Consider the following 12,827-nt stretch of genomic DNA (forward strand, 5'->3'; position numbering starts at 1 on the left):
ACCTGAGGAACCAGACTGACGTGGATATTACAAAAGTTCTCCCTCTTGACCTTGAACTGGAACTGGCGGAAGGCCTCAATGAAGGGCATGCTTTCGATGTCTCCCACTGTACCACCAAGCTGAAAAGGCACACCACCTCAGAGGTTAACACCCAATCTCTAACCATATGCTATCTATCCCTCAACTCAGTGCCCAGTTGGTGTGACTGCAAATTCCTAGCCCTATAGAAGGTCAGTCTTCTGACACTACTTTGTACTCGAAAGTTGATGCTGTTAGTAGTCTCCTAATCACCCCAGGAATATTGCAGCTATTTTCCACAGCATTTTAGGAAAATGTTTGGGTTTGAAAGGTACCAGGAGCCGGGCATGGTGGCACACACCCTTAATCCCAGCACTCAGGAAGCAGAGGCACGGAGATCTCTGTGAGTTCAAGGCCAGCCTGGTCTACAGAGCTAGTTTTAGAGTAACCAAGGATACACACAGAAACACTGTCTCAAAAAAAAACCCCACAAAAGAAAGGTACCCGGAACTAGACTATAATTCTTAGGTATCTTTAATTCACTTTAGAGCCACGATGGATAGATGGATGGATGGATGGATGGATGGATGGATGGATAGATAAGACAGAGAGTGAAGCCTAGATGCGTCTCCTTAGTTAAGTATAACTAACTTCGCCTGATGTGATAGCATACACCTTTAAACCAAAAATAAAAATAAAAATAAATTAAAACATGGATAACTAACTTTTCCAGTAAATAACTTTCAGTCATAACAAAACTGCTGGGGCTTCTGAGCTCCACCCCTGGAATGAACACACTGTAGAATAGAAACAAAGCAAAGGACACTTGCAGAGTGAACTCTGCCAGAGGTAAGCAAAGGGCTGTCAACATTGAGAGAGGGACAGAAATGTGTCCTGCCACTCTGAGTCAGTGTTAGATGGTCCAGCACACACTGAAAAAAGCATAACTGGGGAAAGTATTGCTTCCCTTGACAGGAATGGAAGGTGGGTTTTCACTGGGCATGGTCCTATTGGTGGCTAAGGAAAGAAATGACTGAACTAGTTCACACAGGCAAGAATCATACAAACCTCAATAACACACACTTGGGGTTCTAAGCCATCTTCATCTACAGGTATTAACGCCTGTCTCATCACCCACTCCTGGATTGCATCTGTGATGTGAGGGACAACTGAGAAAGAGAAAAGAAACCTGTAACTTACACTTGTCATTCGACATTTATGAAATACTTTTTTGCCTAGATAACTATACAACAGGGTATCCTTTTTGCCTAAACAAGCAACAGTGTCATAAAAATACTTTTGAAGGAAGTGCCTTTAAATGACTCAATAAATCTTTGGGCTCACACTTCCCTAGGCCTCCTTTCCAGATTTCTAGGTTGTTGATGGAAGCCAGTGAAAAGAATGAAGCCAAGAGTGGCTCCCTACGCACCTCAGCACACCTCCCTGTACAGGCTACTCTTCTAGCCACACATGGACACAAGGCCATGCGAACACCCTATTCCCAGCTGAGGCTGGAGTGGGCTCATCACACCTGAGTGCTTTTCCAGGGGCAAACTGACTACCAGAATCCTGTGCCATTTGTTTCTACTTTACCAAAGTATAGACAATCCACCACAAGAGACACTAACAACACAGGAGAGTGGTGAAAGGCAGCGCAGCATCTGGGATCAAGTCTCAGTTCACCACTCACTAGCTATGGCTCACTGATTTAATATAAAATATAAAAATTAAAGCCTACCTCCTTATTTTTAAGCTTGGTGTCTCCATCTATCAAGTAGAAGCTACTCTACTTGTAAGGATGTCTTATAAAATAGCTGTGCAGAGCTCGGTGGTGGTGGTGGTGGTGGTACATGCCTATAATCCCAGCGCTTGGGAGGCAGAGACAGGTTGAGTCTGAGGCCAGCCTAGACTACAGAGGAAGTTCCAGGACAGCCAGAGCTGTCTCAAAAAATCAAAGTATATAAATAAATAAAAAATAAAAATAGCTGTGCATCCAGGACTCAGTAATAACCAACTACTGTGGGATACTTTAGAATAGGAGTTGTTGGACTCAAGACTGCAAGTCCCTAAAGTGCAAGACTGTTTGAAATGATCTGGGATTAAACAGCAGTGCTCTTGCTCTGATATCCATCATCTGTGTCACACGGAGCAGCCACGTGATCTTCAAACACTAATTAGAACTCATTACTCGCGTTTAGACTGTTTAGTGCTCAGTGAAAGCCTCACACAAGATCCACTGGGTGACCGCTCAGTTGCCCAGACTGTAGTGTCTCAGCCACAGCAGCCACCCCTCTAGACCCTGCCCACAGATCCCTGTGGTCTGAGGCCTGAGTACCTGTGCCCCTCCTTCCTTTTTCTTGACTGGCTCCTAAGCTCAAGCTGTCTCCCGGAGCCCCAGCCACCTGTCTGGAGTGGCTTTCCAGGTCATGTTTTCTGGCCTTGCTCTTTATTTACTATAAGACATCTCATTTAATTTGTTTTCTGTCTGTATATCCCATAGCCAACTTATATGAGAACAGTGACTTCAATGATCTCTTCATCGCATACGCTGCACACCAGTGAGGGTATGACCACAGTTCAATAAACATTTCATGATGAGAAACAGAGGAACAAGTTCACCAGAACAAACTGCACAAGCAACAGAACCCTAACTCACAATAGACGCCTCTGGGTCAGAAAGGTGGAGAAGCACCATACTGATGCAGACCTTTAACTCCTAACAGCTCAAGAAGCAGAAGCCTTTACCACCTCCACTTTATAGAAAAAGTGCTCACAGGGCTAGTAAGTAACAGAGGTAAGCCCCAAATTATGAAATGAATTAAGCCAAAATCTGGCCAGGGGAGGCCCATGCCAGAGCGAACCTTAGGTCTCAGTGCAGCAAAGGCAAAGGCAAGTACAAATCTCCTCTTGTAACTAAGAGGAAAGCGATAGCCCAAACCGGCATACTGTCATGCCACTAGACCAATGGTGTCCCAGTGCCACCTTTTCAAAGCAGAACACTTTTCCCAGATGACTACTTACAGAAAATCCCAAACAGTCAACAGATGTCAGCTGAGCTGGTGAAAGCTCAAGAGGGCCCAGGAGCCCACTTCTCAGACTCCCCCAGCCCACGTGACACAGACTAAAGGCCTGAAAACCAACATATGCGATGTAAGCTCATTTCCCCATCACTTACACAGCACCTGGCATGGTGCCCCAACCAAGCTGCCTTCACTGCTCAGCACGTAAAAGCAACAGCTCACTGGACTCCAATCATGTCGCCATGCTAGACTGACAACATCAATGCTGTTACTAGAGCAACAGCAGCTTTCCCAAATTATTTTTTGAGTGAACAACCATACAATTCTGAATATACAAATGAAAGGATATTTGGATATTAATACCTTGGCAAAATACTGAAATCACATAAAAAATAGTTTTATACTGAAAAGAAATTGGTAAAGCCAGTCTTACCCTGGACAGTTTTCCCCAAGTAATCTCCTTTGCGCTCCTTGGTAATGACATATTGGTATATCTTCCCCGTGGTCAGATTATTGTCCTTGGTGAGGCGGATATCAAGGAACCGCTCATAATTTCCCAAGTCAAGGTCAACTTCTCCACCATCATCCAGCACAAAGACTTCTCCTGCAGTGAAAAGAGAACAGGAGAATGTTGAGGGAAACAAAAACGCATTTGCCACGGTGCAGTTTCAACCTTGAAACATAAACGTGCAGATGGAATGAAGTCTGCATTGCCTGATTACAAAACAAGAACATCATTTCTAGAAAAGTAAATGTCACAAAAAGAAAAATTGCCTGAGTCCAGTCTGAACTCACTCTTTATCGGAACAGTTAAAGAGCATGGGAGGAAGGAAAGGCCAGCCATGAAAGCTGCAGGTGAAGAGACTTTACAGTATCAGCATCTTGAGCAAAAGCAGAAAAAAATTTCAACCACAGAAGCAGGATGTTTTGAAACCCCTATGGCATACACACAGCAAGGTGGTACTGAGTTTAAAAGGCAGCTTCTGAGCTACACTTTAATTCTGAGTAGTTATTCAACAGCCCAGGTTGCTCCATTCCTTTGTTTGACATTTACTCTTTGCAAAACGCTTGTCATGACAGGGCCAAAAGCTGCTCCCTTACAGCTTCAACTTACCCAGGCAACTCCTGAAAACTGGAGCCACAAAAGAGCATATTCCATCTTCTCAAGTAGTTTCCATTTTTCAAATTAAGTAAGTTTTCATTCAGCTGCCATCACCCTTACCTCACCCCCATTATTTCACATCTATTATAGAAACTCTTGGATTCTAAACAATAAGCTACTTATTAAGATAAGATAGCTGCTGCCTCTTAATCCAAGAGAGAAATAGCATCATTCTGTTGCATTATGGATCATTCTAGAAGGCAGGAAATGGAAGTTATATTAAGATGTATACCTAACCCCCAAAAGCTAGCAAATTCTCCCAGTTACAATTACTTTTTAAACGAGAGAGAAAAAAATGCAGTTTTCTTACCATGTTCATAAGGAGAGAATGTTCCTGCATCAATGTTAATATAGGGGTCAATTTTAATTGATGTCACATGTAAGCCACATGACTTGAGTATTGTGCCTACACTGCTGGCAATGACTCCTTTTCCGATTCCTGATATAACACCACCAGTAACTAGAATGTACTTCATTTTCCTTTTTAACCTAAAAGGGAAATTTACATATAAGTACACACACTTATATACATATATCTTACAAAGAAAGTCCATTCATAGCTCATTCAAGACTGTGATTTTTTTTTCTCCCACATAGGGGAAATATTGAGATACCTGCCTGGTATTCTGGGGGGGGGGGGGGCGGATCACAACCTTAAATGAGCAAGCATTCCAATTTCCCTTGAGAGGAAGAATGGTTTGGGCTAAACTAAAGGGTACGCTCTGAGAGAACAGGAAGGAACTGTTAAGCATTTTTAAAGTCATACAAAACCTCCAGTTCCTTCAATTACACGTAGTTCTCATCTGCACTTTAATAAGATGCGTTTTGGCAGCAGTCTCTTCCCAGGTGTGCTCTAAAGAGATGACACATACTGAAGAAAATGGGACTTGTGAAAATAACCCAGTCTGAAGCACACACTGAACAGGAGTCTCACAGAGATCACATTAAACCCATGGAGCACTAACTCTAGTGGCAGGGAATAAAAGAAACACTTAAAACAAGTAGGGTGGATTTGGACCAGCAGAGTCAAGAAAACAGCATCAATAAGCAATGAGATAGTGACACAAAGAATGTCACCAGTCCTTGCCAAGTATGACCAAAAAGAGAAAATGGAGTCACCAAGCGGCAGGAAATGCTTGCTTTAGTATAAAGAAAACACACTCCTCCTCTAGAACCTCTCTGTGTGAAACCAAAGTAAAACAAAATAAGCTGCGGAACAAGGCAAGAGTCCTGCTGGAAGCATTTCCCAGGCCCTCTCCTCCCAGGAACAAGAATGAACACACTTGGCAAGGAAATCATAATGTTTGAAATACCTTTCCCCTTAAACAGCAAGGAATGCTATCCTGCTTTTTCTACCCTCTGCTGCAGTTGTTTCAAAACTATTTCTCCAAAATGCAACTGAGTTTTTCAGAATGGGTTTGACTGTGCCTGTAAAGGGGCACTTGGAATGAGGAAGGAAGGCTGGCCCAAGTCCAAAGACACTCTGATCTACACACATTCGGAGACCCTATCTCAAGAGAGGAAAGTGACATTGTAGGCAGAAAAATGAAAAGAAATTTTTACTAATCTTTAATCCAAGACCTCCAGGAGTGTTCCATACATTAATGCAGATTGTGAAACCCAAAATAGTATGCAATGTCTTCACTCACACTAAGTGCCTATTACTTGGGAGAAATACTCCTCACCTCATAACTGAATGGTTCCTTATTAACCCATGTATATCAACTTGTCTATATCTTAGGTATGTCCTAACCTGGCACACCTAATTAAGACCACAGCCTAGTCTGAGTCAATTTCTGATGTTCCTACAGATTCCTCAGCCACTCTGAATGACTTCAGAACGGGCTGTTACCGCAAGGATCACCTCATCTTGCCCCAGCTTTACTCAAAGAAGGTGGATCTCTCCCCCTCTCTCTCTCGAGAGAAGATTCTGGCAATCTCCCACAGTGACTGGCAAAAAATATTCCAACAGCCACAAAGACCCAGTTGGAGAGGACCCACTCCCTAAAACATTTACAGACTACCTACCACAAGAGAGCTACTCCCGTGCTGGGGGCACCACAAAAATAAGACAGATTTGGGCCCATACTAGCAGTCCAGTTAGAACATTTAAAAATAAACTGAATAGCAGGGTTTGAGGGGAGGAAGTAGAGAAAACACACCAAAACTGTAATAGGGAAATAAGAAAGCCCACCTTTCAGTGCCAAGGTGGGCTCAGAGGACAAAGAGGGATGACCTGGAGTAAGGGAGGATCCAGGCCCTCTTGTTTTTCTTCTTTTTGGGGGGGGGCAGTGTTTTGTTTTTTTTCTCTGTGTGTAGCCTTGGCTGTCCTGGCCTCACTTTGTAGGCCTGGCTGGCCTCGAACTCACCAAGATCCGCCTGCCTCTGCCTCCCAAGTGCTGGGATTAAAGGTGTGCACCACCACGCTCTTTCTTGTTTTGAACACCTGTCTTGCAATGGGCCTGACTGACTGACGAAAATGATCTAAAGAAGCCAGGCGTGGTGGCGCACACCTTTAGTCCCAGCACTCGGGCTGTGAGCTCGAGGCCAGCCTGGTCTACAAAGTGAGGCCAGGACAGCCAAGCCTAACATAGAGAGACCCTGTCTCAGTTTTTAAAAAAAAAGAAAAGAAACAAAAAGGAAAAGAAAATCAAGAAATGAGCTAAAGAACGACAAAGCATGAGCAAGCAGGTAAGCCCAGAGGATGCACCCAGAAAAGAGGATGGGGGCAGAGATGGCAAGGGGGCTAATTCATGGGCAAAGTTGGATGTCCACGCAGAACATTTTCCTTAAGACAAGATACAGGAGCAATATAGACCAAGACGCACCAGACGAATCCAAGGATGAAAAACTTGAAAGCTTTGGGGAAAAAAAAAATCGAAGTTGTGAAACCCAAGCTGAGAACCCACAGCCGATGCAACCTCACAGCAGACACGGCTGAGACCGAAATCCAGCCCCTGAGGCGCCTGACGCCTAGGTTCGCACTGCCGTTTTAAAAAAAAGAAAAAGAAAAAGAAAAAAAAGTGGGCCGAGAACCAAGCAGCCCCCGCGTCACCGGGCCGCTGAGGATTTAAATAATGAGTGCGGACGTAAGGGAGTCACGCTGACGTAGCGAACTCAACAACGCCAGCATCTCCTCCCCCCCCCCCCGCCCCCCGAGGCTGGAAAAAGCTAGGGGCAGCCGTGAGGCCCAGCGAACCTCCAAGCCCCTGCCTCCCGCGGGGGAAGGGCCAGGAGGATGCCTAGGCCGCCGGCCCGGCCCCACCGCAGGCCGGGGCTCAGGAGGTCCCCTCCACGGCGGCCCTCGGCGCTCTCCACCACACCGAGCGCGGCTGCCCGCACCGCCCGCGTCGGCCCCTCTCCTCAGCCCGGCCACGCGGCCCGCGCGCGGGAGCCGGCGTCTCGCGTTCCGGGGCTGCCCGCCCCCGCTCCCGTTAGCGATACAGCCCATTGGGCAGAACGCGAGGCCAACTCTCCCCTGATTGGTGAGAAGAGGCGCTTCTCACCCCGGCGGCGTGGCCCGTCCGCGCCGGGCTCTGTCGGAGCCACAGGCTCCTGCACCCGGGGGCCGTTCCTCCGGGATCCCCGAAGTCAGCCTACCTGAGGCCGGCTTCAGAGTCTCGCGTTCAGGCACGACAGGGCCGCCGCGCGCGCTGGGTGAGCCCCGGGCAAGCAAGTGCTCGGGCGGGCCGCATGCGCCTGCCGTCTTTCGGAGAGGCGGGCTCTTAGGCGGTGCGCACGCAGAGGGCGGGGAGGGGCGGGCCCGAGGGGGCGGGGATAGGGCGCGCGTGCGCGGGGTGCTCCGCTCCTCTCCCACGCCCCTCCCACCCTACTCCCTCCCTTCCCCGCCCCCTCCCCCTTCCTCCCCCTCAACTCGGCTATCTGTGTGGTCGCCGCGGATGGGGCCCCGGGAGCGTAACTCGCGTCTACCCGGAATACCGAACGGCCTTCGCCTTCTCCCGCAATAGCCAGCGGGCGCTCTCGCCGCCCGCCTTCCCTCGGGCTACGGGCCAAACCGCCCCGAGCGCCCCACCACCAACTCCCCCCCTCCACCACCCCCCTGGCTTCCTCATCTCCCATCACAGGCGGGGCTGCTGGGCTTTTCAGCTCCTAGCCAGCCTGCCTTTCCTCACAGAGTGCCCTGAAGGTGGCTGCTTTAGAACAATGGTCCCGAGACCAGTTCCATCTGGCACGAAGTGTACTGAGACAACTTGGCCGGCTCATGACAATCGGAGTTTTCACCTATCTTGGGACTAGGATTGGGGCAGAAAGAGGGCTGAAGCAGAGAAGGACCGAGAAGGGAGGTGGGAATAGCAAATGAGGCTTGTGCCTGGCACGCGAGGAGGAGGCAGGAGGATCTCTATGAGTTCGAGGCCAGCCTGGTCTACAGAGTGAGTCCAGGACAGCCAAGGCTACACAGAGAAACGCTGTCTCAAAAAAACAAAAAGAAAGAAAGAAAGAAAAAGAAAAAAGAAAGGAAAATGAGGCCTGGGTGCACAGAGTAGGTGTTGGAGAGGTTGGAAGGGCAGCCCCATGCAGAGCATTGTAGGCTAAAGGTTTTCCTTCCCCTGAGGCAAGTGGAAAACCCTAGAAGCTTCTAAGGTGAGGGCTTTGTCTTTTGAATAGTGCATGAATCCATGTGAGTGAGTTTTTAATACCCTCCCCCTACATGGATTTCCATGAAAGTCAGCCTTGTAGCCTGACCTCCACTAGGCCTGTTTTCCTCCTTAAAAGCAATTCCCCCCCCCTTTTTTTTTCCTGTCTTCCCTCAAAGAATTAAAGAAAAGGTATTACCTCTCTCCCCCCACCCCCCCCCATGACCATACTGGTTTTTCAGGAAAATGACTCAAACAGGTGGAATTCCAAGAAACCAGTTAGAGGACTTCTATAGGGGCTGGTCTCGGAACATTTCTGGATTCTTCCAAATCTGAACCAACACTTTGCTCTAAATTCTGCCAGCATACCCAAATTGCTCGGCTCCAAGAAACCTCTACAAGAGATATAAAAAGCGAACCCCTCACCCAGGCACTCTTCTGGGGGACCGCTCCCCTCCCCTCGTCTCTTTCCCATATTCTGTCCGTTGAGGGTCTTGCTTCCCATCTCACGGAGAAAACGGAAGCCAACAAAAGAATGTCTAAACCTGCTTTCATGTGTGCAGGCAGCAAGCACTGTCTTTCCTCCAGGTACCTGGGACAAGAGGCTGCAATGGAGAGGACCGGCCTGCCCCACTGCCTCAGGTGCCATATAAGCTTGTGAACTCACCAGTATCTGCCATGTCTCCCCTCCCCCATCACCAGTGTTCTCTTTCCACTACCGCAGTGCAGAAATGTTAACGTTTCTCCCATGTTAACCCAGGGGCCCTGTTTGGGGGGGGGGGTCTGCAACCTTCTCTGGTTCACCTCCCATTTCTGTCACCTTTCAGGGAAACTCAGGGAAAAAGTGTTAGCACTGGCTATCTCTGGGTTTTGTTTTTTTTCCTTGTAGGAGTCCTTGTCATCCACTGTTTGTGTTCTGTGGTTGTGAGCCATAGCTGTTAAAGCCAGAACTATCTCCAGCCCAGGTCCTGTTCTGAAATTACACCAGAAATGTTTTGGTCAAAAATCAAGTTCATGAGCCGGATGTGGTGGTGCACACCTTTAATCCCAGCACTCAGGCGGATCTGAGGATCTCTGAGTTCAAGGCCAGCCTGGTCTACAAAGTGAGTCCAGAACAGAGAGGGCTACACAGAGAGACCTTGTCAATCAGTCAATCAATCAAGTTCATGTTCCCAAATCCTTTCTCTGAACATGAATGCAGATTCTAATCTCATATCCGTTCTCAGGCCCCAAAGGAAGACAGTGTGTACACAGTGTGTATGCACGCATGTGTGCATACATGCTGGAACTGCCTGTCTTCATAACCTTAGACTTGGTCTTCCTGCAAGCTTCTGTGTGCAGCCATAGTGTGTCCCCAAACCCAGTCCCCTAAAGTGACATCTGTAGCGTCTTATGCCCTAGTTATTCATCCCCTCTCTGGTTTCCAGGACACAACATTGGTCATTTTTTCCTAATTGTATAGGCCTCCCTTCAGGAGCTCTCTGGATTGTCTTCCTGCCCTGTAAATACTGTTCTAGGAGTCTCCAGCTAAAATCATCTTCTAAATAACTATGTTCAAAATGACAATACTGGGGTTTATATTCCCAGCCTGGATTTGTTCCAAACTTTGTGAGTCATTCCGCTCCTAGTACAGTTTTGAGTCAGCTAGAGGTGTCTTGTGCTCCGACTACACCTGTCTCTCTGTGGTGCCTTTCGTGATCAGCAGCTCCTCAGAGAATGAGGTCAGCCGGGTGGCGGTGGTGCACGCCTTTAATCCCAGCACACGGGAGGCAGAGGCAGGCAGATCACTGTGAGTTCAAGGCCAGCCTGGTCTACAAAGTGAGTCCAGGACAGCCAAGGCTAAAAAGAGAAACCCTGGCGGGGGGGGGGGGGGGGGCGGGGGGAGGGGGAAGGGGTGGCAGAGAGGAGACAAAAAACAAGCAAACGAAAAACCTTCCTTTACGGAAGTACAGAATTGGCATGAAGACCAAAGTGTGCCAGTCCCTACATGAAACATACATATATCCTAGCTTCCTCCTTGCCCGGTGTTGGTCCCCTCACTCCCTCATGTGCTTTAGCCTAGAGCAGGAAGCATTTTTCACATATAACCTCCTTTTCACCCAAGAAGTAACCCTGGATATATAGGTATATGAATCAAACATTTGCTGATAATAAATCATAAATTTAAGGTAATTCTTTGTTTTATATATGTGTGTGTCTATATATGCATATATAACATTAAGGATGAAATTAATTTGCATACTACTGAAATAGATGAACTTGTTTATTTTTACATAAAGAGTTAAGTCTCTGGGAGGATGGTTCAGTGAGCAAAGTACCACAAGCATGCAGACCAACCTGAGTTTGAATCCCCAGCACTCACATGAAAAGATGGGCAAGGCAGCACACACCAGTAACCTCAGCACTGGGGGGGGCAGAATCAGGTAGCTCTCAAGGGCTTATTGGCCAAGCCAGCAATTCTAACCAAAAACTGCAGACTAACTGAGAGACCCTGTCTCAAAAACTAAGCTGGAGAAACATTTGAGGAAGACATTCTAACATCAACCTCTGACCTCTTAGCCTCCACATGTGCCCATACAATACACACACACACACACACACACACACACACACACACACACACACACTGCCCTGAATCTGGGATGAATACGTAATACCACAGGACATAGGGTACCTTCAGGGTTTTCTAGAGTTGATGGATTTTATTCTATAATTGTATGTGATGAGAAGTCCAAATGCATGTGTACTGCAAAATATCAGAATTATGCTTATAACTACTTCAAAAGTTGCTGGAAATTCTGTCCTAATCCAAAGCCAAAATTTATCTAATGATTCTTTAAAAATTAAAATCAAGTCAAACGGCAATTCTTTAATCAAACATTATTCTCCTTTATTTATTTATTTATTTATTTTTTTAGTACAAGGACAACCTTAAATTTCTGATCCTTCTACCTGCACTTCCAAAGTGTAAGAATTACACACCTGGACCACTAAGCTATTTTGGGGGGGCTGGGGGCTTGTATTGTGCACTGAACCCAGGGCTTCCACTATAACAGACAGGTACTATAATTCAGATGGGCTCTAACACAGTACAATCCAAACATACACAACTGTGACACTTACATGATATAGAATGATGCAGGAAAATATTAAAGTCTGTGTTCCCCGTCACTCAGCTACTACGCTTCTATAAGCACAGAAAACTCAAATGTGTTTTCTGCATGAAGCAGCTTTAGAAGTCTCTCTCTTTTTTAAGATTTGTTTATTATTTGTATAGTGTTCTGCTCATATGTGTGTCTGCATGCCATAAGAGGGCACCAGATCTCACTATAGATGGTTATGAGCCACCATGTGGTTGATGGGAATTGAACTCAAGACCTTTGGAAGAACAGATGGTGCTCTTAACCTCTGAGCCACCTCTCCAGCCCTGATTTTGAATTCTTTTGGATAGTTGTAAATTCAAAACCTTTTGTTTTGTTTTTTCTGTTTTGTTTTCTTTTTTTGAGACAGGGTTTCTCTGTGTAGCCTTGGCTGTCCTGGACTCACTTTGTAGACCAGGCTGACCTCATACTCACAGCGATCCACCTGCCTCTGCCTCCCGAGTGCTGGGATTAAAGGCGTGGGCCACCACCCCTGGCCTCAGAAACTTTTTATACTGCGCTCACATTAAATTACATAACTCCATCTGAGGTTTTGAGTCATGGTTTAAAGAGCTGAGCCCTCCAGCTCTCTTCAGCATCCACTGACACATGAGCCCCACCTCAGGCCATGTTCCCAGGGGACTCCCAAAACAGCACCCCTCCCACACACCTTCAGCTTACTGGATGCTGCCTGAGGCGTTTTTCACAAGGTGCTAGCATTGCTTATTTACTTGTCTGTCTCTTCTACCCAAGATTGGAATCTCTTTGAGGTTACCTAACCTTTCTCTGCCTCCATTTCTTTATCAGTTATGATCCTGTTCACCTTTTAATAAACAGGATTAGCATCTTTCTCACTAGTACCCTCTAATGAAAACACCCCCACTCCACTATC

At 46.8% G+C, this 12,827-nt stretch overlaps 1 protein-coding gene across 3 annotated transcripts in view; it reads right to left on the reverse strand.

The window, feature by feature from the left end:
* The window catches only part of CTPS1 (CTP synthase 1), a 28,668-nt gene extending 20,731 nt beyond the window's left edge, over window positions 1–7,937 (reverse strand). Inside the window, exons 1-5 of one of the 3 annotated variants that reach the window (XM_084787829.1) lie at window positions 7,801–7,937; window positions 4,511–4,689; window positions 3,472–3,642; window positions 1,087–1,187; window positions 3–119 (exon numbers count right to left, since the gene is read on the reverse strand). In XM_084787829.1, the coding sequence (XP_084643955.1) occupies window positions 3–119; window positions 1,087–1,187; window positions 3,472–3,642; window positions 4,511–4,676 (555 nt within the window). In that variant the 5' untranslated portion in view covers window positions 4,677–4,689; window positions 7,801–7,937. Of the gene's footprint in view, window positions 1–2; window positions 120–1,086; window positions 1,188–3,471; window positions 3,643–4,510; window positions 4,690–7,028; window positions 7,340–7,706; window positions 7,729–7,800 lie in introns of those variants that run through there. The other 2 variants (XM_084787831.1, XM_084787830.1) reach the window with 2 other exon arrangements.
* Window positions 7,938–12,827: the final 4,890 nt, after the last annotated feature.

Source organism: Acomys minous (genome assembly GCF_964271855.1).
Source record: "Acomys minous genome assembly, chromosome: 6".
NCBI classification, from domain to species: Eukaryota; Metazoa; Chordata; class Mammalia; order Rodentia; family Muridae; genus Acomys; species Acomys minous.